The 25568-nt window shown below is 38.2% G+C and overlaps 2 protein-coding genes across 2 annotated transcripts in view; one reads left to right on the top strand and one right to left on the bottom strand.

The window, feature by feature from the left end:
- The window catches only part of LOC145785976 (WD repeat-containing protein on Y chromosome-like), a 29545-nt gene extending 12942 nt beyond the window's left edge, over window positions 1–16603 (top strand). The window contains exons 16-32 of the mRNA XM_082597670.1: window positions 330–437; window positions 2668–2889; window positions 3214–3284; window positions 3674–3834; window positions 4382–4482; window positions 5915–6077; window positions 6903–6948; window positions 7423–7732; window positions 9541–9756; window positions 10353–10468; window positions 11083–11261; window positions 11987–12090; window positions 12758–12886; window positions 13330–13500; window positions 15161–15262; window positions 15788–15925; window positions 16492–16603. Coding sequence (XP_082453796.1) covers window positions 330–437; window positions 2668–2889; window positions 3214–3284; window positions 3674–3834; window positions 4382–4482; window positions 5915–6077; window positions 6903–6948; window positions 7423–7732; window positions 9541–9756; window positions 10353–10468; window positions 11083–11261; window positions 11987–12090; window positions 12758–12886; window positions 13330–13500; window positions 15161–15262; window positions 15788–15925; window positions 16492–16524 — 2370 coding nt within the window. The 3' untranslated portion in view covers window positions 16525–16603. The remainder of the gene's footprint in view (window positions 1–329; window positions 438–2667; window positions 2890–3213; window positions 3285–3673; window positions 3835–4381; window positions 4483–5914; window positions 6078–6902; window positions 6949–7422; window positions 7733–9540; window positions 9757–10352; window positions 10469–11082; window positions 11262–11986; window positions 12091–12757; window positions 12887–13329; window positions 13501–15160; window positions 15263–15787; window positions 15926–16491) is intronic.
- LOC145785977 (ubiquitin carboxyl-terminal hydrolase 14-like) lies at window positions 16464–25567 on the bottom strand. Its single transcript, XM_082597671.1, has 12 exons — window positions 25398–25567; window positions 24911–25086; window positions 23841–23945; window positions 22852–22955; window positions 21970–22186; window positions 20740–20894; window positions 19893–19983; window positions 19044–19139; window positions 18461–18553; window positions 17714–17930; window positions 17190–17297; window positions 16464–16940 (listed from the first exon to the last, which is right to left on the bottom strand). Exons 1-12 carry the CDS (start codon window positions 25411–25413, stop codon window positions 16723–16725), a joined length of 1596 nt encoding a protein of 531 aa, XP_082453797.1. The 5' UTR covers window positions 25414–25567; the 3' UTR covers window positions 16464–16722.
- Window position 25568: the final 1 nt, after the last annotated feature.

The raw sequence follows: 25568 nt of genomic DNA on the forward strand, positions 1-25568 counted from the left end.
CGAAGAAAAGCTTTTTGGAGAGGATAGAATATAACAACTCTTCTAAATTTGTTACAACGTGTACGGTTATTGCCTACATAGAAGCCAGCATTGCTGTTAAGCGATTTATCAAAGTCAGAGATTTTAACACGTGATTTTGTTAAAGCTGTGGTATGCTGTGGCTTTAAAAGTATTAACAATAAGCATTATGATTGTTTATACTGTCTGTTAGAGGTCATGTTAGTATTCTTGGTCTGTGAAGCTTTCTGAAGAATGACTGGCTATTTGTTTTTGTTGAATCAAGTTATCAATGTAGAATTGTATCTTAAGTTGAACCAAATCGTTTTCAGGTTTGTGTGTTAGAAGGTCATAACGACAATGAAAAAATCGACCAGAAGACCATCAAATCCCACGACGGATCGGTTAGCACGGTTTTGTACAATAAACTTTTTAACCAAGTAAGTTTTTGTTGCTTGTTACTATTGTTTTGCGGCGGTGAGATGGCGCAGCGGATAAAGCGTTGGCTTTTCGATTATGCAAATCTGATTCGACTCCCGGCTTAAACTGGTTGTTGAAAACACCGCTTACCTCTACCCAGGGTGTAATAAATTGGATAGGCGTACTTTCTAAAGTAAAGGCGGCCGAGAGAAAGAAACTGGCTACCCTACTTGTGGTAAATTTATAACTTATTTAACTCGTGCTATAGAGTGCCGGACTGCTTGTAGGTTTACGCTCAATCAGTGCTCCGCGTTTGTGCCTTTAGGTCTTTGCCTTCTTTTCTTAGTTCTACAACGCCAGTGTTGCATTGTGCATTTCTCAGTCCTTGTCACTAACCAGCTCAATGGCTGAGTGGTTTCGCCTTCGGCTCTGGTGGTGGTAGATCTGAGATCGATTCCAGGTCGAGTCAAACCGAAGACTTTTAAAACGGTACCAGTTGTGTTCTATCCTGCATAGCGCAGTGAGAATGAGTCGGGTAATAATGTGATAACGTTGCAAACCTAATATAAATTAAAAATGAGCCCTGTCGCTAAAAGACCTTAGCTGTTGTAGAGCGACAATAAATAAAACCATAACATTATTATTATTATTGTTAGTCCTTGTCACTGCTAGTTTTAGCTGGCTTAAGTTAATTCTTGAGCGGCTGCCGGATTAGTTTTGTAAGTTATTTAGTGTTGTGTTATTATCTCTCTTTCTCTTATTTTCATAACTGTGTTATGGATGTGTCAATTTATTAAAACCTAATTAATGTACGTTGTTTTTCTTGGGCTTGTTATTGTCTAGCTAGTGCCGAAGACTGCGTATAATGCGAACCTTGTCTTCTCATCACCCAAAGCTCAATAACTGTGGGAATGAGCATGGGACCTTTACTTTACTTTTGATTCATTATTTTGTCGAGGACTTTGACGTAATATTGCTTTAAGTTAAATTGTACGTAGTTTCTGATTGCTGATTGTTTTGTTGCTACATTACTTTAAGTTTATTCCGAGTTCCTTGGTTGCTTTTATACCGATGTTTACTTTCAGTTTGTTTTGGGAACGTTCAAATATTACGTAACGCCTTCGAGGGGGAGGGGGGGGGGTTATGCAAAGCGATACGTTAGCGTCACATTGGGGGTTCAAGCAAAACGTTACGTAACGCTTTCGAGTACGGAATGGAAGTTTTTTGTGCTGAATTCGTAGTGAAAAAGCGTTACATGGCGGAGGGGGGATTGAAAAAGCGTTACGTTGGCGTTACATGGGGGAGGGGGGTCAAAAATTCGGAAAAAAAGCGTTACGTAATATTTGAACGTTCCCTTTCTGCATGCAATCTAGCTGGGTTTTAACAAAAAAAAACTTTTAATTAAGAAATTGTAGGCTAGTTGGTTTTATTATACTAAAATACTAAAATATACTAAAATACTAAAATATTATACTTATACTAAATTATCATCTCAAATGCTGTAACCTTGCTTGATTTTTTGTGGCTGCAAAATAATTACGTAAAGTGTTTTAAGCTTTATTGAATGTACTGTTAAACGATAACTAAACTGTTAGGCAGTAGGTTTGGAGACTTTTAAAATTAATGACACTGTTTGCCAAAGCTGTTTCAGTAAGGCATATGTAGACTTTTTGGTTTTGCCATCTTTTTCTTTTGGTGGTACCAAATTTATGTGTTTTCTAAATTCTACTGTAGGTTATGTCACTCTTTGCAAATTTTCATCAGCAATAAAAAAATAGATTGAATTGAAATCGATGTTATGGCCACTATCGTGAAACCCCGCCGCGTCCAAGAAGAGAAATCATTTTTTAAATGTTTTAACGTGTTGTGCAACCAACATAAAATATTGATTGTACAACGAGCAGCAAATTTGCAACATTGGGATGTAAACTGTCAATTGAAAGTTTGTTTGTTTTTTTTTCTTCACAAATATTTATTATCCATTAGCGTTGACAGGGGGTCCAGCCGGTACTTTTAAAACTGGGCCGTTATGATTTTAGGGGCCATAACTATTTCTAAGGGACTGGGAATTTGAAGAAATAACATCGTATTCGTTAGATATTGTGGGTTTTTGGAAATGTCTGAATTTAGGCCCCGAGAGATTTATTGTTTCCAACCCAAATTATCCTTTCAACAGCCCGACGCCCTAGTTATATTCTTCGAAAGTCAGGTCCTTCCCTAAAATCTTTGTTGCATGTATGCAACCCGCAGGTGGTTACAGCGGGCGACGACTCGGTACTCTCAGTATGGGATTTAACCACAGGAACGAAAGCGATTCAGTTTCATACCGTCAAAGGCGTCGAACTAACATGCCTGTGCTTTGACCAAACATTGCGTCGGCTAATCACCGGGTCTCGAAACGGAGCAGTGAAGATTTGGAATTTCAACAACGGAGCATGCTTGCGAACTCTAACAAACGGAGACGGTTTAGAAGTGAGTTGATTTTTATTTACAATAAACTACAGTAGGTATTTAGTAAGATATTTATTGAGGTATCTAAACAATAAATATTATTAATACTACAAGAAGTGCTCAATGCCAAGCAAAAATTTAATCAGAGCAAATTACATCAAATACAGTTGCATTAAAATAAATATACTTATTAAGGTATCTAAGTATTTCAGATATTTTATTTGGTATTACAAAGTTATTAAAGGTGTTTAGTACGATATTATCATTAAGGTATTACTATAGCTGTTTATTACAATAGCTATTCAGGCTACGTTCAACTGATTCCAACTAAAACAAATGTTTCAGATAACAGGAATAGTTTGCCACAAGCAGCAGATCATTACAACAGGTTGGAGCAGGAGAATGACTGTTTATATGTGAGTAGTTGCAAACATTTTATCGGTTTTTGAAATGTTTTTTAAGCTTGAAGATTGACTAAGTAACGTCCTGACTCGCTCATTAGTAAATTGTGACACCTCAGGATAACTTGGTAATTGTTTTGTCTAAATGCCTCGAAAAACGTAGTACGGCCATAGACATCGATGTGGCTTCATGCTAACTTCAAGTAATCTGTTGTTTGTATGTTATACGCTACTTATAGAGATTTAGATGAAAAAAATGGTAGTATATTAAATAAGTAAATGCAGCAGGTGTTATTATTGCCTTGATCGAGTTTGGTAGAAAACAGGACACCTTATTGAAATGTACAATAAACTAAGTTTGTAGGGTAATTTTCTATTGCAAAACAATGACGTTTATCCTGCAGCGACTCACGCGATGCAGACGACGAGAATGAAAGCATTCTGTGGAGAGAAGCTCACAAAGAAGATGTCTTGTGTTTCGTAGCATTCCATCATGGGAATGGCGTTTCCATAGCCGCGTCGTGTTCTTATGATGGAAATATATTCATTTGGTCATTAGATTCAGGTTAATCAACAGCTGAGGTTGAAGCAGGGGCGGATCTAGGGGGCGCAATGGGGACGATCGTTTCTACTAACACAGAAAAAGCAGCTTTATTTACGGTACAATTTCAAGTTGGATTAATGTAAACCTGCACATCCTTGTGTTTAATTGAACTCGCCCCTCCCCCTCTCTACAGCTACTTTCTGAGTCTGCCCCTGGGTTGAAGGAGGCAGAACTAGGCTATACGATTATTACAGTGGCTGGCTTGCAAAGTCAAGTCATTTTTCAACAATCATTTTTAATCAAACAATTAAGAGCTCAAAATGTAAATACTAAATTCATGCTCAGCAAAAACCCCAGTTTAAATTTTAGTTGTTTGAAAATTAAGTACTACGGAGTCACTTGCTTCTTTAATAGTTGACAGCTCTTTTCTGCAAATGCCTTTTCATTTTCCATTTTTAACAATTTGTTTTCTAATATTTCCACATATTTTATATTAAAGAAAGGAAGTGGGGTATCCCTTTAACACTGATCGAATAAAAAAGAGAATTAAACATGTTATCGGTTGTAGGTCACATTCTGTGCCGTTTAAACAGAATGCTTAGTTATTCACCACTAAGCAGCAATGGGATAATTACCAACAGAAGAGGCACGAATGTGGACAGAGCAATGGTGAGTTTGATCATTTTTGTCCAAAACAAGGTTGTCAGTTTGTCACTAATGAAGCCAACTTGTTGCAGCAGCTACATCAGGAATAAACGTCGATACAGGGATAAACCCAGACAGCAAAATCCAGTATTTTTACATTTACAAAGCAAAAATAATGGATTTTGCTGTCCTAGGGTGCTGTCCAACTGACAGAAAATCATTGGGAAACCGTCTAAGGCAAGCAAAATGTGTTTCATGTTTTTTCATGTTTTGCATCAACAATGCTGCATTTACACCAAAATCATAGTCAATGAGCAAAATTCAGCTGCGTTTTCCCAATTCTAGGTATAAGAAATGCCAATTGAGATATCAGGTTTGATTCATCTGCGCCTATGATATGTTTTGAACAATGAAACCTGCTGAACATTATTTTGACTCTGTTTTAGCAGCAGCATTTTCTAATCTGATGTGGACATTTTTAATGCGATCATTAGTGACTAGACCATGTTTTAACATTTTCTTCTGATAAACCTCAGTCTGTTTTCAATTAAGATGATGTTAAAGATATTGAAAAGTGCCAAACTTCTTCCATTTACATTTTTGCTAATGAATATGTATTGAGTTGAGTTTTAGTTCAGCAAACTTCAATGTGGTCGAGTGGGTTATTGACATTGATAATGAAATTCAAGAAAGGCTTTTTAGGTTGAGTGTAATTATAAATCGCGACCAAACTCAACCCAAAAATCCCTTGACTTTCAATATCAATGCCGTGCAGCCGTGGCCGAGTGGTTGGCGCGTTGGGCTCGCAGTCGAGAGCCTGCATGTTCGACTCCAGCCACCCGTACTTGCTGTTGTTTCTCTGGGCAAGAAACTTAACGATAATTGCCTCTACCTAGTGATCGATTTCGAGTAATGGGTAGTACCATATTTAAGTCATAAGTAGAGTAGACAACCGGAAACTGACATTGCCGTCGGCTGCAGCGTGGGTCAGGTGTATGTCGGAAGGCGTACACCGATGCATAGCGCTCAAGTCCGCTTTCCCGCAATGCAGGATAAAGATAAACAAACAAACAAACAAATGTCAATTACCTACCCAACCGCATTGAAGTTTGTTGATCTAAAATTTCTTCAATTGTAGACCCGACAAAAAAATTCCATTAACATTCATGTCTGAGTGTACAAACTCTCTGTCACATCGTTTCAAGATGCTAACTATTTCCCTAAAAAGTAAACCACTATAGGCTACTAAGAAAGGTGGTGCTGCTAATATTTAATCGTCAAACGCTGCATTTGCACAACAATGTAATTTCTCAGCCTATATTCATTTAGAATACATTTCGCTATTATAAAACATTTTCAGCTTACTTTCATCCTCATTTGTATACGTTCATCTTCAGCTTCAGTAAGTATGCTAGGAAAATCATGTACCGGGATTTAACGCTTCACTTTTTTTCAGAGGGAAGTAATGACCGATGCTTCATCATCCTGCGACGGTGACGTCGCAAGTTCGCCGTCACTTTCCAGTAGCTCAGCAATGAACGCCAACCGGTTAACGAACAAAACCCCTCTTCCTCCACTTGTAACTCGCAGCCACTTTCCTGGCATCGAAGAGACCAAAGGTAACTTTGTGTAGATTTGAAGACCTTTTACTATGCTTGGTATCACAGACTATAGACAAGTGTGAACTGTCATGAGTTTGAAAACTAAAATCGCGCAACCTAAATGCTTTCGATTATTCTGTACATGTTTGTATGCTGTCCAGATCTTCTTATTTGGTATGAGAGGTTGGTTTTTAGATTACGTTTCATTGGGGTTAAATCTCTGGACATCCTTCAAGCAACCACTTGATGGTAAAGTTCTTCAGCGTTGATTGACCAACTGAATATACTCGATGATAACTCGACACATTAGACTTACTAGAGCTACTGCCATCAAATCGACACCCATTAGTACCCAAAATGCAGATGCTAAACTCATGTTTAACAAACGCATCAAAAACTAAACTGGCTTCATCTTCAATATTGTTGATGAAAACAGTTCAGTTTTCGAAACTTTTGTTGAACATGAGTTTAGCAACTGCGTTTTGGACTCATTATTTTTTCTTTAGGTTGACCGGATTTCAACCATTTTGCTTTGAAGTTCGTGGATTTATTAGTAGCGGTTTCTGTCATTTAAACTTAATCACTCTTATCACTCAAAATTAATCTTAGACCCGTGTTTGTAAGTTTGATTGTGTTTTTAAAAAATTCGGTGACTACAAAATGTTAATAAATGACTTTTCATGAAAAATTGATTTCCTCTAAAGTTCCCCTCCAGTATACGATTTCTTTCAAAGTTTCTTTCTGCATCACCCACCATGCTTTGGTAATGCTTTTGTAATGCTGTTTGTTAGTCATAATGCACCATAGCTGTTAACACTTTTTTATTTGCATTGTTTTTGAAAGAATACGACTCTGAAGACGACGATGAATACAACACAGCAGAACTAAAGTAAACACCATTTGTTATTATTATCATTATCATGTTGTTATGCATTGCAGTCTACGATTATACTTTCTCAATGGGGTTAGTGCTATTATGATCACTATAGCTTCTACTCTATTATCATTTCAGTAGTTTTTGCAACCGACGATAAAGTAACAACTATATCTAAGCAAATACAAAATTAATAACCATCGACTTTTGACTAGGTTGCAACGTATCTGCAACCTTCTGAAACAGGGTTAATCCTCATAACGCTGATCTTGAAAACTCATTCATTCTTCGAAACACTTTTGCTCTTTTTATGCTTTGTTTTTTCATCAAAACTTGCACTTGGAGTATGGTAAAATTCTTCTAGAACGTTTTTAAAAAGCCATTTTGAAATCCTCAGTTTTGAAATAGGGAAATTAGATTTAAACATCACCAACAATTTCCATTACTGAAACATTTGGTAGACCATCACAAAACTTTCGTCGTTCGCAGGTTACCAAAGATTAACCACAAAGAAACTTCAGGGACATCCCAAGGTTCCACGTCGTTGCACCCTCAAGGCAATCTGTCTAATTCACTTCGACCAAGAAAAGAACCTGGTCGTACTAGCAATATCTTGAATCCTTCCGCTGGTTCGCAAATGACTTCAGCTAATGGAGTTTTAATACCTTTGGACACTGTAGACGATGACAAGAAGCAATCATTTCTTGAGGCAAAGAAAGACCCAATAAGACACCAATTAAAAGTTTTGACTGGAGAAGATCAAAGTCATTACTGGGAGGCAGAAGTTTCGGTTGACAAGGTATTGCTTGACATTGCACAACAACCTAATCACTCAGCATAGTTTATTACAAATAGATTTCTTTATAATTTTAAAAATATTGCAACAGAGACAATAGCGGATCTAAAAAAAGTTTTGGGGCACCAGAATTTCAGTGACGTAAAAATTTCAAGAAAAATGAACAGTGTAAATGTTGTCATTAAAAATAATGGAAAGAAAAATAGGAGGTCAGGGGTGCCTATATGTCAAAAAAAAATTGCCTATTTTTTTTATTCTTATCTGGTTGTCGGACCACTCGGAATTCGACAACTCAGCAAGTACCGCATACTCCGCTACCGGTACTGTTCAAGTCAGTTATTGAGATTGTCACCTAGCATCGGTCTGGCTTGGTCATCGTTTGCTAAATTGAATTGCTGACTTGTGACATGCCAAGTTTCGGCTTGCTTAGTTGTCTACTCGCTCAGTGTCATCATTTCAGTCACTTGCTGAAATGTTGCTAGCTCAGTTGTCACTTGCTCAACTGTCATGTGCTCAGTTCACAACTGCTGACTTGTAGGAAACTCTTTTTATCTTCTTTTGGTCGCTTTTTGCGTATGCTTTCAAAAATACGACAAATGTTTTTTCGTATACCGATAATCATGTTAGGTAATAATGAAACAGGAAACAGTCTACCTATAGATCAAGGAATGTCGAACGCGTAGGGCTGCAAATAGCGTTTAAAGTTTGACTAACCGGAGAGTCCAAACTCAAAAATCTACATTTGCTGCTAATTTCCAAGTTTTAACCGCCGGTCTTGCTTCTCGCAATCCTTGTAGGATGACTTAGCCGCTAAACTTTAGCGGGTAAGCCGAACCAGAAAAACGGATGAGGTCTGGTCCGCAGATCGTAGGCCTAGTTTATCTACCCCTAGTAGCCAATGCCCGACAGTTGTATAAAGTAGCCTAGATATGTAGCATATGATGTAATGAAGGCTATATAATAAATATACTCTATATTGTTCAATAACAATATAACATTTGTTTCACATAATTATGCTATTGCGTATTTACCACCATGGTTCGATGAAAGATTGGTTCCAGTAACATATTTGAAAATCACTAGCCACTGCAAATATAAACATTAAGACTAAGTTAGGAGGATTTTACTTTGTACATGTGCAGACTGCAGAGGAGCAACGTGTTTTAACGAAAGTTCTGTTCCGCTGAACCCATCGATTTCCAGTCTGCAGAATCCGTTGTTTTTACGTCTGCAGACGTCGAATCATTGTAAAAATTGCCGAGTTTGATATATACCTATATATAATGGAACAATACGCAAACGATACTTCAGCAATCAAACGAAACTTTACTCGGATATCAAACCTGTGTCACTGGTCAAATGCCTCTACAGTACATGACTGCGAAATTCCAGAGTTTAGCTTTCCCAACAAGCTTTTCCAGTGTTGGAATAAACATGGCAAAAATGAGACGAAATATTTCAATAACCACTTCAGCACCAAAAAATATCTTTTTGATCCTTTGTGGAAGCAAAATCTTCCGCTACTATCAAGGCAGCGATTAGCTACCGGCAGTAGTCTTGACAAGGGGGTCTATGGGGTACTTTGGACCCAAGCCCGGCGTGATTTTAGAAGCCCGGAACCCTTCCAAAGGGCCTAGCGCATATGCGTTGGGATATAGAGCGATTTTCTTAGAAACGTTTTAATTTTGAATCCTAGAATCTCATTCGAACCGGGCCCAAATTATCCTCTCAACGGCCCGGGCCACCGGTACCGAAAAGATATGCATTGGCCTGTCTATTACCACAAACTATTTTTAATTATTTGTTTTCAGTTGTTATTTTTGCAAAACCGGCCCCATTCACCCCATGTGGCAACACTTCTCTCTTCTGGGGCGTATGGTTGGGTTCATGCTTGGTCAGTTCACCCACAAGGTGGCTTGCTGGGGCAATTCGTTGCCGCCCACTTCGATGGAGAGGTGGTACTTTCCCTAGCGACCGACCAGGAGAACAACATGTTATTCACAGGGGACTCTACAGGGTATATCAAGGTAATTTTGATATTTAATAATTCAAAGCATTGATTAAAATATTTAAATAATTTGATTTACCAATAATTCAGTTAACAATAATCATAATGATTAAATAATAATAATAATTTAAATAATAATAGTAACAATTCAAATAAGAATAATTTACATAATAATACTTTAATTAAAAGTATTTAACAACTCAATTTTAAAAGTTTTGTTTCAAAGTTTTTAGTGCAGCGGTTCTTAACCTTTTGCCTTGTTGGAAACATATTGAATCACCAACTAGTTCTCGCACTCCCTTCTAGAATTAGATGAAAAGAAATACTTGCTTACACTTCAAAATGTTTGTTGAATTTCGATAAGCAAGCATATTACTTCTCACGCCTTTTTGTACCAAACCCAAACGGTTCAGCATCCCCGCTCCCCTTGTAAACAATTAAGTCTTGCACTCCTGGATAAGAACCTTTGCTTTAGCGTAATACAATCTCAAGTTAGAAGTTTTCATCGTAGGTGAATGCTGCCTTTATTTCTGGACCGCCTGCCTATCTATTTACCACCTCAAACTTTTAGTAAAATAACTAATTTTCAATTTGTAAAAAAAAAACGTATTTCAGATCTGGGATATCAGTGAATATTGTTGCAAAAAGCACCAGTTTGACAGACGAGATGGTATCTCTGATCTACTGCAAATTCAATTAAGAACCTCTCTACTAACTGTGGAGCAAATGAAGTAAGAAGTCGATGTTATAAAAATCAACCAAATATTGCCCTTTTTGCTATTAAAAAACGCAATATTTTCTTCCGTATAACTATTTGAATGAGAGAGTGCAGACTCGACGACCTCCTACGCCTTCAGGGCTACGGTCTTTCGCACTCTCTCATTAGATGCACACTGTCAGTTTTTGTTTTATGTATGTTTCGCATCCAAACAAAAATAAAATGATCATGACCATTTGTAACGCTAAAATTAATAAATAGTTATAGAGTTCTACAGTAAATCAAAAAATCTTAAAGAGAAAAATCGATATCAAAAAATGGTCTAACTCCAAAAGATAAAGGCAGAAGATACATAAAGGTTTTTTAGTTGGTTGTAAAAACTCAGTTGTTTTACATACTTGTAAAATGCTTTCACACACTGATGCAGGCGACTACTACTACAGAGGTTGATAGTGCAACGTTTCCAATTAATCTTGAAATTGCCTGTAACTTATTCTGTCTTGTAAGTGTCTACATAAAGAGCCTAATGCTTTGCTTAAATAGCTTCACTAACGACTAAGAAGCATATCTACTTGCATTCTGTCATAGAAATTTATTTGAAATTGAGAAATATCTTTTCGACTGCAGACAATTATCTTCTAAACGACATCGGAAACTATACGTTTATCCTCCGGAAATCGTATTATATTTTCGCGGGCATCTCGACGCCATCAATGACATCACATACATTGACGATAAGCAACTCATTCTGTCCGCCTGCATGGATGGAACCGTACGCTTGTGGACCGTCAAAGGAGAGTATGTAGGTATGGCAACGCTGGTCTTTGTGATTCTTTTCTCTCAATTAGAGTCCAACGTCTGATATTGATTCAGATTAAGGCAAAAAAAAAGTTTATGTCCACTGTAAATTATGCTTTTTAATGTTTTACCAAATCACAACCTCATGCGCTTAGTGGGCGTCGAACCCACGTCTTTACAGCGTCAGGCAGACACTATCACAACTGGGCTATTCATATTGTGTTGTTTCATAAACATCATCTATAGCGAGGGTTGTTCACTGGAGGTAAATCCAGAATAGTTGCAACTTGCAATATTAATATAATAAGAAAAATTGTGCAGTGAAAACTATCTGGGCTCATGCAAATTTTTCTTAGAATTATTCAAACGTCAAAGTGAAAGACTTTCTTATTGTTCGTCTACCCTCTTACTAACTATTTCAAGTCTTAGAAATATATCAGTTTCTAATCAAAAAATAAAGAACTCGAAATGTAGATACTAAACTATAGTAAACTTATGAACTAAACGTAAGTTTAGTATCTACATTTTGGGCTCTTATTTTTCAATTAGAATAAATAAAAGTTTCAACAATTTTGCTCTCATACCAGATTCTTTGCGTAACAAACAACCTGCTTGCATTTATACATCTTGTGATAGTTTAGCTTAATTTTTCACCAGTAGAACGCATCATGTTATTTAACTAAATACCTGGTGAACAGCCTCATTCAATTTTCAAAGTATCTGCTTTGCACAGGGACGTTTGGCCAGAAACAACGTTGGGACCTTTCCGACCCATGGGCATCCAAGGTTAGAATGCCTGGAGATATAAAAAGAGTGGCGTCGCACAACACGTTGAAGGTTAGTTTTGAACTTACTGGTGGCTATATACATGTTGATACACCGACAATTGAACTCAAGTCATTTTATAATTTTGGTAGAGAGTTTGTGACGCAGTAAACGCAGCCTATGACGTTAATCAGCGTCATAACTACTGGACATTTGAGCCAGGAGAGCAAATATGACGACAGAGGGGCCACTGTCCGTTTATAACGAAGCTGACTGTTAGATTATTATAGCCTATTATTTGATTCAAACTTCTTATTATTGAACCAAAGAAGCCTCCAGTTTTTTTCATTTAGAATTGCATACAAGTTTCGCTTTTCATTTTCAGTTATGGCTTACCTACTTTTTGTGTCCACTCCAGCAGCTCTGAGTCAGGATTCACATACGCTATTAAAATGCTTATTATTGAGGCTGTAAATCAAAAAAATGATTCAAAGTATGAAAAATGGTGGAATGTTCTGAAGGGTAAAGTTGTTTGACGTATTTCCAAAGGGCAGTTGGGCAGTAGTCTAACTTGTGGGGGTAATAAATCTATTGCAAGGTTTTCTAAGAAAAATAATTATTCCATTATTATCAATATTAAAGAATATAAAAAACAACGAATGGCTCAACAGGCAAACTGTTATTTTCTGGTAAAGGAAATGTAAAAACTTTTCCCATATAAACAGCTGTACATTTTTAGGTTCTTAACGTTGCTCATAGCACATGGCGACAAACTAAAAACATCCTGAAAGTAGCCATGTCACGTCTTGCTAGAGGAGACACTTCCATGAGTAACCTCTCACCAGACAACCCTCTAAGACGCTTAGAGGTGAGGTAGTTAGTAGCTGTAGCCTAAAATATCTTCCATTTGGTTTCAACGACTCTTGGTCTTTATCCCGAAACAACGGAGTCTGCAGCGACTCCTCCATTTACCTACAGCTTGATTGGTTGAATCTTTATCCTCGGGCTAAGAAAGCCTCTAAAAGGTTATTCTTGGCAGTTTCCCGTGCTTGTAGAGGTTTTGAATCACTGACGCAGGACCGGCACCGAGATTGATAGAGTGAAGTTTCCGAGGTACTGAAGTGTTGTTGCCAGGAAATTATTCCATTCACTAGATACCGCTAAATGGAAAGCAGTCCTTGTACTGCTTTGTTTGAGCGCTTAACCCGAGAGTCGAACCAGCGCCGCTTGATCTTGCAGTTTCTTCGTTCGTAAAGTCAGGTGCTTAGCTCACTGTTATCGGGGCGGAGTGTAACTTGAACTTGTTTGCAGGTCAATCCTCGGTTGTTTCACAAAAAGTCGCGAACAGACCTTGAAGTGGAAGAAGATTACCAAAATATAGTTAGCAAATTACAATATAGCACTGTGCTAGGAAACAGCTACAAACCAACCAGAAAGCATCGTCATTTACCGAAAATTGATTTACGACCTCACCTTAACAATGTAAGCGGCAAGACTTGTGATTTTTTAGACATCAGTCTTGGTGCAAGTAGGCATAAGTTATATAAAACTCCAGAAAGAGGCTTTCCGAGAGATGTTTGTAATTCCCAAGATGAAGATTTTACAAGGAATACCGAAAAAAATATTATAGACTACCGGTTCGATGACTCAATGGTTAATGTATCCGCCTCTGATTCTGTAAATGTGGATTGGATTCCCTGCCGTGTTAGACCAAAGACTATTTAAAATCATTATTTTGTCAATCAATCAAACAATCAAATTTTTGTGGTAGTCTATCCAGGCTTCAACCACGTCCGGTTGGTGAAGATTTAGATTAAGTAGACGAGACTGCAAGGAAGCCAATCTTCGTGTCCACCTTCAAGTGTCCTATCAAAGATACAGCCGCATGCTCATGATCGGTAATAAACCGAAGCCCTTTTGAACCAGGGGTCTCACCATTATGCAGCCGACAACCGACCGACTGTTGCGCTGCAGGTGGTCACTCTGTTGGGGGTTCCGCTGATGGTTAGGCTACCACAACCGGCTAACGAAAATGTTTTTTTTTTTGGTCGGATAGTCTTGATTAGGCTACACACCATGGACTCTACCCAAGGGGGGATGATCACCCTCCCCCCCCCCACTCATTGGAGTAGTTGGAATGACTAAGACGAGTTGAAAGTTGTTGAAATGACTATGACGATTTTAGACCACTGTGCAAAAATCACCCCCCCCCCAAATTCAAAAAAAGTGGATAGGGCCCTTGCTACACACGTAAGAGCTACACCGTTATGGTTAGCTAAATTCAATACTTGTTGCTCTATAAGTTAATGCTTAGCCTTGTGCTGACTTGGTTTAGTTTTGAAACTTTATCCTCGGACTGATAAAGCCTGGATACGTTATTCCTGGTAGTTTCGCACTTTTCACGCAAGGCCGGTCACCGAGATTTACAGAGTAAAGTTTCCGATTGTTGAAGTATTGTTGTCTGTGAATTATTCCATCCACGAGGTGCCTCTAAATGGAGTGCAGTCTTGAAATGCGTCACTCAATGGCACACCTCGGGAGTCGAACGAGCACAGTATGATCTTGAAGTTTCTTGCACTTGGTCATCACGTGCTGCTTCGGCCTACCTGTTGGTAGCCGGGTAATAAGTTGTCACACAGTATCGCTCGTTCATCATCGGAATGTTTTCGGCATATGTAAAACGCCAGAAATGCAATTGTATCTGCAATCGACTTCAGCCTTCACTTCTGAAGGCTTGCTTGCGTGCAGTGCCTAGGCCATCTATTTTTGCAGGCCACAGGCTGCACTATTGGCGCATATGTGACCATTGGAAACAATGTTATGGTTTTATTTATTGTCGCTCTGCAACTGATAAGGTCTTTTGACGCTAGGGCTCATTTTTAATCAGGTATACAATGTCATCACATTATTACCCGACTTATGCTCACTGCATTACAAGAGAGAACACAATCGGTACCGTTTTTTAAGTCTTCGGTTTGACCCGACCTGGAATCGATATCACATCTACCAGCACAAGAGCCGAAGACGACAATTACTCGGCTGGGATGTGACCATTGAGTGCCAAGCAACAGGGCATCACGTTTCTGTTGGGACTAGCCTCAAAATTTGAGGTCATTGATGCAATGCGTAAATTATGTTTCAGTACCATGTTCATTCTTCTATTCCTTTCTCGAAGTTGGAGGAAATGGAAGAAATTCCTATCCCTGAAGTACTGAAAGAAAAATGGAGAATCCAAAGTAAAGTTGTGAGTGAAGTAGAGAGTTACTCTGCTGCGGCCTAACCCGTGCGGCTGTTCAAATAGAAGCTACAATTATTCTCAAAAACTAGTCTCCAACTTACTTCTATTAAGGCCATTCGTTCAACTGTCAAGATACCGTTTAAACATGATGTGTAGCTCTTAGCACCCAGACAACAAAATCTGTTAATTTTTACATTAATTCAACGTCTGCAAACGTTAAATTAATGTGAAAACGACAGATTTTGCTGTCTGGGCAGTGAGTATTAAATTAATTAAAATTAAAGTAATTGAGAGATGTACAACAATATATTCCGTGGTGCATTTTTTCGCGGTAAAAACATGGTCATAAATTTAACAAAAAAGCATAAATGGTAAGAGTGTGGTTTACAAAACCTAGAGAATAGAGACGAACATTTTAGAAAGTGGTTCTTTTATTCTCTCGTTTTCGTAAACCACATTAGTCTTGCCTTCGCCATTGTCATCATATTTTTCTTTGTCCAATCTATGACCAACATGCTTTTATCTTCACAGGCGGCAGATGCGGACCATAACGTAAAGCGGAAAAGGATGTCCGCTACAGGATTCCGGAGCAAGGTTAGAGCAATTACAAGGCTCAAAGGAAACTCTCAAACCGGTTTTACAAAGCTCCAACAGAAAACGTCAACAAAGGTAACGAGGCAGCATTGCAGTGTTTGCTTGGAAGCAATTCTTTGGCCATCGCTAATTGTTTACGGGCGAGGTTCGTGAATGCATTGTTTGTTTGGAAAAACTACCATAAGGAACACTCTGAGTGAGTTTGTTTGTGAGCTGGTGATTAACTTTTTCGACGTGTGTCCAACAAAGGAAGTTCTGGAGAAGTCACAAAGGAATATTGTGGTTCACCCAGCTCCTCATCTCTCCTCCAGTAAAATTTTTGGTCAGATGATTGTTGGACCATGTTGGTGTTTGATAAACGTTCGACCAGTGTCGATAAATTAATTCTCTTACTGCCGCTTCAAAAAAATTCCCCAATTGCATCCTTACTTCACCATCTCTTTTATATTTTAGTGCGTCATTAAAAAAGCCTTTGCTCTGTTTCCAAACAGAGCTTTCTTTAAAATTTTCCGAACCGCAACTTTTTATCCCCAACCTATACTTTTTAAAATTGGAGTCAGAATCTGGCAACATTGCGTCAAACTACCCCTGCTTGCAAAGACGACACGATGAGAGTGCTTATTGTTGTACCTTTGTTGCAGGGACAGAAATCGAAAACATCAACAAGCAAGTGAATCCGAACAACTAATATGGAATGAATCAATAAATTATCTTGTGTAAATGCTGTTGTTCTGCTCAGTTGTGAAAAAGCGCCATAGATATAAGCTTTCTGAAAATGCCATGCCCGTTTCCCTAGTAGCAAGTATGATTCAATAACCGGGCGCTTTTGTTGCGTCACAATTATCTATTAATGTTCGAATTAGATTCCAGCATCACGCATCTCCATTGGGGCCTTCCGTCTCCATGGGAGTTGAAGCTGCAACTTCTGAGGCGTTGGTTCCTGTCTTCGCCGACCTGTCCCTCTTTTCCAAGCGCTTCGGTCCGTACAGGAGCACATAAGCTATGTGCCAGTCGCCCCCTCCTGATAGTTTCAAAACTTCTTCTGAAGTCACAGGAGAAATTGTGTCATCATCACATTTCAACCAATCGTCTGCAATGAAATTCAAAAGTTTAGTCAAGTCACAATAAACGATCTGAAAAACATAATAAATCAGACATCACCCATGCTATAGTAGTAACAAATATATGTATCATCAACTAATTTTGGTTATGCAGAACATAAATTTTTCTTCATGTCGAGGATGAGAGGCCTGTCAATACAATGATTAAGCGTTGACAAAAAGTAATTGGAAATTAGTTTCGATTTGGCAACCCTATTTAGGAAATAAAAGATACTTGCCTCCGGATTTCCTGACCCACGCTACATAATGCCCTGATGAGCTGGACCTTCCTTGATGGGTAATGACCCCTTGAAGTTCGTAGTAGCCGCTGTTGTTAGACCCAATGTCTGAGTGTTAAAGTGTTGCCATCAATACATGTCATATTTTCATCAAATATTGTCTATAATAACGCAACTAGTATACACATCAAATATGCTAATCCCCCCAGTAGCAGAACTGGGGTGGTGCGTCCCTAATGCTTCAGGGGTAAAAGTTGTGGCCTCTCTCATGTTCATTGAAGCGCTAGAAAATCTCTTATTGTAGCAGGTAACTTATATTTTATCTTGAATACGTTTTTGTCGTAGGCTAATGCGTAGTGGTGATGAAGTCAACGAAGCCAATCTTCGTGCCCACTTTCAAGTGTCTTGTCAATGACACAGACACGTGCCCTCGATATGTGTCGAATCGGCGTTCTTTTGACCAAGACAAGATGCCGATAAATAAAAACAGAAAAATCTTTGATCAAAACGTATTTTGTGATTACCGTCAGGGAAGTCGTATCTCTCTAGATCTTTAGGTGCTTCATTCTTCACTGTTGCGTCCTTTTTCCTCTTGGCGGCGCCATCTTGCTTCCCAACCATCTGCGCCTCCGCGTCCGCTTCAGCATCAGCTTCGAATATGTCCCGAACAGTCTGCAGCCTTTTCTGCAGCTCAGGAGAACACAACTCAAAAGCATCGAAGCTCATCGGAAATTTAACGTCCTGAAAAAATAGTTTAAAAAACATGAGATGTTGTATCAACGTAATACAATGTGATTCTGCCCAGGCACCCATGGGAAATGTGTGTTGCTTCCAGGGCTTATGATATAATTTCAGTACAACAACTGTACAAAGAATGGTAATTATTGCATAGAAGCGCAGTCAACTGCACATTTCACTCTCTTCATATTGAGTGCAGAGCAGAAACAAGATTTAGGAGCAAAATGGTTGGAACTTTTGTTCAATCTAACCAAAAAATAAAGAGCCCAAAATGTGGATACTAAACTAATGTTCAGCGAACGTCTCGAAAACTACATTGTTTTCATCTTCAGTGCTATTGAATAAAAGCAATGCCTTGGTGAAGTTTTAAATGAAATAAATTAACAAGCTATTATTAGGAAAAATAACGTAAAAAAAAGTCAAGCTTTGCAGTTCTATTGTTACTTTTTTAAAATATTTGTAAATATCCCGATGGGGATTCGAATACACATGAGTTGACTCAGAAGTGCGTTGTATTCACAAGACTAGCGTACCTTCAATATCTTGGCATTGACCTGGCCTCTCTCCTTGTAATAGAACCGCACCATCTGGACGCACAAGTAAGCAGGAAGGCGTTTTATTTGGCTCTGACAAGAACATTTCAGTAGATTAGCGGTAGAAACAAGCACATTTTATTTACGTTTATTTAAAGCAAATTGATGGAAAGAGTGGTTTCCAAATTAAGCCATAGCTACCATAAAAAAGCTTCACGGAACTTGTTTTCTGCATAATCGTGGAGAAGAAAAATCTTGCACCACAAGAAGCGCCATCAGCTCAGTGGCCGAGTCGTTATCGCCTTCGCCTCAAATGCAGGTAAGTCTGGGTTCGATTCCAGGTCGAGTCAAACCAAAGACTTTAAAAATGGCACCGATTGTCTTCTTTCTTGCATAACGCAGTGAGAATAAATCCGGTCAAAATGTTAATTCTGACAATAGATCATATCAATATCATCAAAAAAGCACCAGTTAAGCAACTACATGCACAAACCTTGAAATGATAACAGAAAGTTTTGGCTAATTTTTTTGTTACGCAGTTAAAACAAATAAGATAATAATATTAATTCCATAACGTACTCACAGTTTTCATATATTTAGCATCTCTGTCTAAAGTGGGGGACCGTTTCGTTAATTCTTCCTTTAACTTTGACTTGATTCCAGTCAACATGTATTTAACCTGCAGAATAATGTATAGTGGTGATGATGAATAGCCATAATAAAGCACGAGTTTGCTGAAATCTTTCAAAGCTTGACATCAACGGTAGTTGGGAGTGTTGCTTGTTAATGTTAAAACATTCTCTATAATAATAATCTACAATGGCAACCCTGGTTAAAGTAAACAACTTCTTTGACGAAATTCCTCATCGCTCGTCAAAGTGGTATCGATACAGTAAATCACGACATGACAGTCTCCTCAACAATGGAAGCGTCAACTGAGTCAACGCAGCGAGTCACTGAGTTAAGGAAAAGTGACATAAAGGCTTTTGCATCAGCTGCAATACTCTGTGGAGATATTTGCGGGTATGGTATAAATGACGTTTCATTCTCTATGAAAGTGCAACCCTGTAACAACTGGCAACACCGAATGCACCTGTCTGCACTACGGTGCACGATGACTCGTGTCTGTGGCATGGAAATGGGTTTTCCACTTTTAGTCAGGTGACTTGAATTTTCAAAGTCTTTGTAATTGTATGTAAATTGCTCTCTCTTTGTAATTGTATGTAAAGTTGATCAAATTTACACTTTTTGCACCTCAATGGAGCACGACTCAGCAGCAGTGACAAATGCATTTAATACAAAACATAATTCTAAATTTACATTGAATCATTCCTTTCTAAAAGAAACAAAAAAAAAACAGCAAGTCGGACGGGGTTTTCTATGCCAGTGTTGCCACCACAAAAGCAGCTTCTTCATTGTGTAAGTGACTTACGTCTTGTGAGATGAAGCAGTTGAGTTGGAGGGAAGTTTCCGTTGAGGTTGTCGGCTCTTCATCTTTTGCTTCCTCGTCTACACATTTCAATCTAAACAACAACATTTCTATTTGAACGAAAATTTCAAATCTGAAACCTATTCGTCTATCACAGGGGTCACCAAACCACGGCCGGCGAGTTGATTTCATCCGGCCCGCCACGTGCTGCGGAAATAACAGCTGCACTACAACTGTTAAAGGAAAAAAGTTTTGTAAAGGACTGACGTTGCTGGTGAGCTACACGTAACCTGCTAATGATTTTTCCATATTGTTTCTTCTTATAACATCACAAACTTTGTTGTTCAAAACACCAATGTTTCATCAGTGCGATCTCTGTTTAGGCAAATCGTACCAGCCAGTGTTTGATTCCTTCACCGATTTTCCTTCGTCGACTTTTTTTAAATTCTCAAACGCCTTTCGATTTTCATCACAACTTTGCTATTCCACCGCTGACTTTGTTATTTATTGTGCTCAATTCAAGTCAATGGAGATTCTAAATAGTTGTACGGTATACCTTTTCGCAATTTGCATCCGGCCCGCAGCTGTTAATCTCGCAGCAACCCGGCCCTTAGAGAAAAAAGTTTGGTGACCCCTGGTCTAGCAAAAACAGACATATTTTTGCTTTTTTCTATATTTAATGAGTCCTATCTTGTCGCTTGAATTCGTCGGCTTATGTTGCTCCTTAAAAAGCAAGCCGATGTTGAAACAATAATAACACAAATTTCTTCTTCTAAGCTTTCAACTAAGCTCAATTTTATAAAAAGTATATTTAGGTGTGTAAACGTGAACAGTAGCAGAAAATACTTACTCATTATCGCAATCTATTCCGAAATATTGATCGATAAAATTATTACGCTTCTTCGTGGTTGACACACCCGCTCCTTCAGTATTGACGTCAGAGGGTACGGCTTTTAACTTTTGTTGACAAATTCTTAAAAGTTCCGTTAGAAATTCATTTGCATCCTAAAATAAAGGTTTAAAAAGTTGCTACTCATTCTTCGTTAGTTTTGAATCTTTATCCTCGGACTGACAAAGCCTTTATAGGTTATTTCTGGTAGTTTCGCATACTTGTAAATGTAAAGGCTTTGACGCAGGGCCGATCACCCAGATTGACAGAGTGAAGTTTCTGATAGTTGAAATGTTGTTGCCGCGGAATTACTGTTATCCTGAACCACTGTAGACGTAGAGTGTAAGCTGATTTGGTTGTTGAATCTTTAACCTCGGACTGACAAAGCCTTGATAAGTTATTCCTGGTAGTTTCGCATACTTGTAGAGGCTCTTGACGCAGGGCAGGTTACCGAGATTAATAGAGTGAAGTTTTCCGATTGTTGAAGTGTTGTTGCCAGGGAATCATTCCATTCATTAGATACGTTTTAAACAAGATAATAGCAATTTCATTTATTATTCATATTACTGCAGACAGTGGCACACCGTTTCGGCCTTCCTCAGTGCAGCAGGTACACTTTGTACACCGTGAATCATTTTATATCAGATATTATATTACTTTACATAATATACACTAATTATTTGAAGATAGTAAATAGTAGAATAACGAATAAAGTTGGGTTTTAAGCTGTTTCCAAAAAAGGACACGCGCGATTGAGTTGTTAATGTTTACAATAAATGTCAAAAACAAACTCGACAGATTAGAAATACGCCATATATAGTCCATATTACCGTCAGGGATGATTTGTGCTTTTTTGTCGGATTTAGGCTTACGCCCGATGATTAAAGATTTCAATTTACGTGGGTGAAAAGACAAGAAAGCCAATCTTTGTGTCCACCTTCGAACATTACTTTAAGTGTCTTGTCAAATACACAGCCACATGCTCTTGAGCTGGGTCGAACCGATAAATGTTTTTGTGTTGTACCAGGGCTCTCACCATTCGGCTATGCAGCCGACAGATCTGTGATGCTTGACCATCTTATCACTTCATGTTTCAACCTTCGATACCCAGACAGCACAACCAGTCATTTTATGTTGATTCAACGTCTGCAGGCGTTGAATCAATGTAAAAATGAATCCAGCTACGTTTACCTGCTGCATTGGCTGCCCGTGCTCGTTTTTCTGGGCAAAATGTGGAAATCGCATGAACAGAAGCTGGAGAAACATAAAGGGCTTTATTGAGGCTTGGTCGTTGCTTTTTAGGTCTCTCATTAAATCCCGGAACCCGGCAGTAAACGTGTCGTCCATTGCTTGCCCTCCTGCGGTCAAGCCAGCCAACGCCCCGCCAGAACCATAGCTGGTAGTGAAGCTGAAATAATAATAAAGCAATGTACATCATGCAAAATAATGTGGGGGAGAGTTTGATGTAGAATTGTAGAGCAAGCGTGTCAGGTTCTGGAGAAAAACAATAACAAACAATAACACCGAACCCTCAGATCGTGTATTTAAACAAACAGTTTAACACTAATTTCCGACGTTTCTCGGCAGCCGATTGCAGCAAGAATTGACAGCGAAAGACACCGTGTTTCGCCTATGAGGTTGGACTCGTCAGCACAAGTGAAAAGAACGCCAGGCCATAGAACGTCATAGCCAGAAAGAACGCTCCTTCTTCACACTAATTTCCTATGTTAACTCAAGAGCATGTATGAATAGCTCATTGAACTATTCAACTTTAGCATTATTAACTTTTGGAATGTTTTCAACACTTGTTGAATAAGAAACGTTGCCACTGAACAAGTTTATGGGTAGAAGTAGATGGGAAGAAAAAACGGGGTTTTTCAAAAATAATAGAAAGAACAGATGAAGGGGACAAGGTCTGACTGAAAGAGGAAAATGGTATCTAGAAGGATCGGCCGCTGACTAGGTGGAACATACTGAGATTGGGTGGTTATCGGTAGCAACAAAACGGATCATAAGAATATTCCTCATATCATATCAATGAAAATGTCAACAAAGAAGATTAAAGTCACATACTTTTGTAAAGCGACGTCCATTTCAGGAACTGACTTGAGAAGCTGCACGGTGGCGTTCATATAGCAAGTGTTACCCAGGTTTTCAAGACCAGTGACTAAATCCATCTAGTAATGATAAAATTATATTAAATTCCGCAGTTTTCAAGTATAAACTTACTACAGTACCATAAGTTCTTAAGTTATTGCAATTAAATTACTAAAGGATTCTCAAGTTATAAAATAATAAAAACAAGTCTGTTTGGCATTGTCACTTCCAAGGACACAATAATGAGCAAGCATATTTTACATGGAAATGTAACAATAGTTTCCACATATTATATAACATCATAGATCGATTAACGTTGCACACAATCAAGACAGTCTCGGAGAAGCTTTACTACTATAGAGACAACAAAACAAAGATGCGTATTACTGTGCACTATTCCAAGATATTCAGGTACACTTGAGTACTGAGAAAGAGAGACACTTCAGTGTCACTGCTTCATAAAATATGCAATAATACCTCTTTGTCGCTATCTTAGTGTGACACGTCGGTGACACGTACTTACTTATCACTGAATAAGGGTGATAAACATTTTTCATATACGATAGCCTACATTCGCGATGACACAATAGTTCAAGGATAAAGCTTCAAAGCACAAAACGCGTTACAAGAATCATCATCATTTTCAGCCTGTGGTAGCCCACTGCTGAGCGAAGACATTTCCACTTTCTTGCCAATCCAGTCGATCGTGTGTTTTTATGTACCAGTTATTGTTCCACATTCTTTGTCCATTTCGTCTCTCCATGTCATTTTTGGCTCTCTTCTCTGTTTGTGCACAGTGGCTATCTTTGCACACAGCACCCCTGTGCAGTAAAGTACTGCAGGTACTGAGGATGGTCCTCTATCCATTGATCCACCGGGAACAATAAGTATTATAATCTCTTTATTGACATAGTTCATGGAAAAAATAATTAGTTTGACAATGAATGAAGAAATGGTGTACTTACAGCAGATATTAACTGGTCTTCCGTCATATCTTCTATGAACACGGTTTTCTCAGCAGGTTCAGGGGGAAGTTCTTCAGCAGTGCCCATCAAGAGCAGAGTGGTACCCTGATGTACAAAGACAGGAAGAAATTCATCATATATACTACTTTCTGCAAAACAAATCAATCGAGCAATCTCTTGAACGTTGAGTAGGTTGAGTAGATACATGTCAACAAGATCATTGCTATTTCACAATTATAATATTCACATTTGTGACTGAAATTTAAGAACTTAATTAAATTAAACACATTAAGATTACCGTAGTTAAATATATTAATTATTAGATTCTGTTCATTAAATATTGTTCGATATTACTATTACTATACAGCAGGAACAGAATGTATGTGCGACTTGCGACCATCGACATACTTGCGCCCACCTCACAAATTTATAAATATTTTGGACTTGAAAATAATTTGACAATAAAAATTTAACAGTTTATTTGTCAATAATGCTATCAGAACTTGTGCAAGTTTTATCTTTTTACGCTAAATAGGTGACTTGCTTTTTGGTTTTCAAATTACGTTTTTTACAAAAAAAATGGCAACCTGACTTTCAAGCGGCATAAAAACGCTTTTTTCAGGGTCCGCGTGTTGTTGCTGTCATCGCATTATTTACTGCGCATATTTTATGAATAGTTTTATTAGGCGGATCGCGCAAAATTATTCCGCCAAAATGACAGTCGTGTTTGAACGCATTTTGGAAGTAAAACAACAATTACAAAATACGCTATGCAAGTTTAATCTGTGGACACAACAATACCACCAAATTATTACACGCTTAAGAGTATGACATTATCTTTTTAATAATAAAAGAGTATATACCTGATTAAATTAACAAATAGAATTTTCAGACGTCCTTGAGAAAAGAATGGTTGCAAATACGCACAAGGATTATATACAACTATACATAACATTTATATCCAAGGTATAATGTTACTAAGCTCTATATGTTTATAGTTTAGTAAAGCAGAGTATACTATTAATGCTCAACATATGAAATGCATAATTGCAATGCATATTGTTATTTACATTTTTCAGTTTCATGTTGCCCCATTCATCTTTGACTGTTGTTCCCTTCAACATCACCTTCTGACGCTCCGGCAACACATTGGTGAGAGAATAAAGTTGGAGCTTGAAGACGTCAGGAGACTCATCAGTGGACAAATCTAAATCACTGTACTTCTCCTTTCCCCATTTGACACTGACTAGGAGAAGAAAAATACTTTCTTACAGGCAGCCTTGAACAAAACTCAAAGCAGCTGCATTGTGTGAAGCTTAAGGTCTGTGCCCTCTTCATGCATTCTGCCCCCGCCAGCACCAAATATGCTTCATAAAAATGGCAGACCAGCAACATATCATTTTACAACATAAACAGTGATATTATATAGCTAACAATACATAAGTATTTTCACCACACGTGAGACACAATAAAGCAACAACTAAGATTTTTTAATTTACAAGATTGTAAACTGAATAAATCAACTAAGCTCTAAACTACCTCCACAAAACAACATACCTTTGAATGACGGCATTGCATAAGTTCAATGAAGCGGATTAAGTGTCCAATAATTTTATTCTCCTGCAACTTAGTCGATACAAGTAAAAGAAAATAGGCTGATCAAGTGATCAAAGTAGTCCAACAAACTGAACTACTCAAGAATATATTCTAAGAAACTACTAATAGATA

The sequence above is a fragment of the Aplidium turbinatum genome, chromosome 16 (assembly GCF_918807975.1).
Source record: "Aplidium turbinatum chromosome 16, kaAplTurb1.1, whole genome shotgun sequence".
NCBI lineage: Eukaryota > Metazoa > Chordata > Ascidiacea > Aplousobranchia > Polyclinidae > Aplidium > Aplidium turbinatum.

Coding starts and splice junctions, on each gene's coding strand:
- LOC145785977 (XM_082597671.1), bottom strand. Junction 19,140..19,892: donor ACTGCTTCATCTCACAAGAC/GTAAGTCACTTA, acceptor ATTATTCTGCAG/GTTAAATACATGTTGACTGG. Junction 16,941..17,189: donor GTGGGTCAGGAAATCCGGAG/GCAAGTATCTTT, acceptor ATTTCATTGCAG/ACGATTGGTTGAAATGTGAT.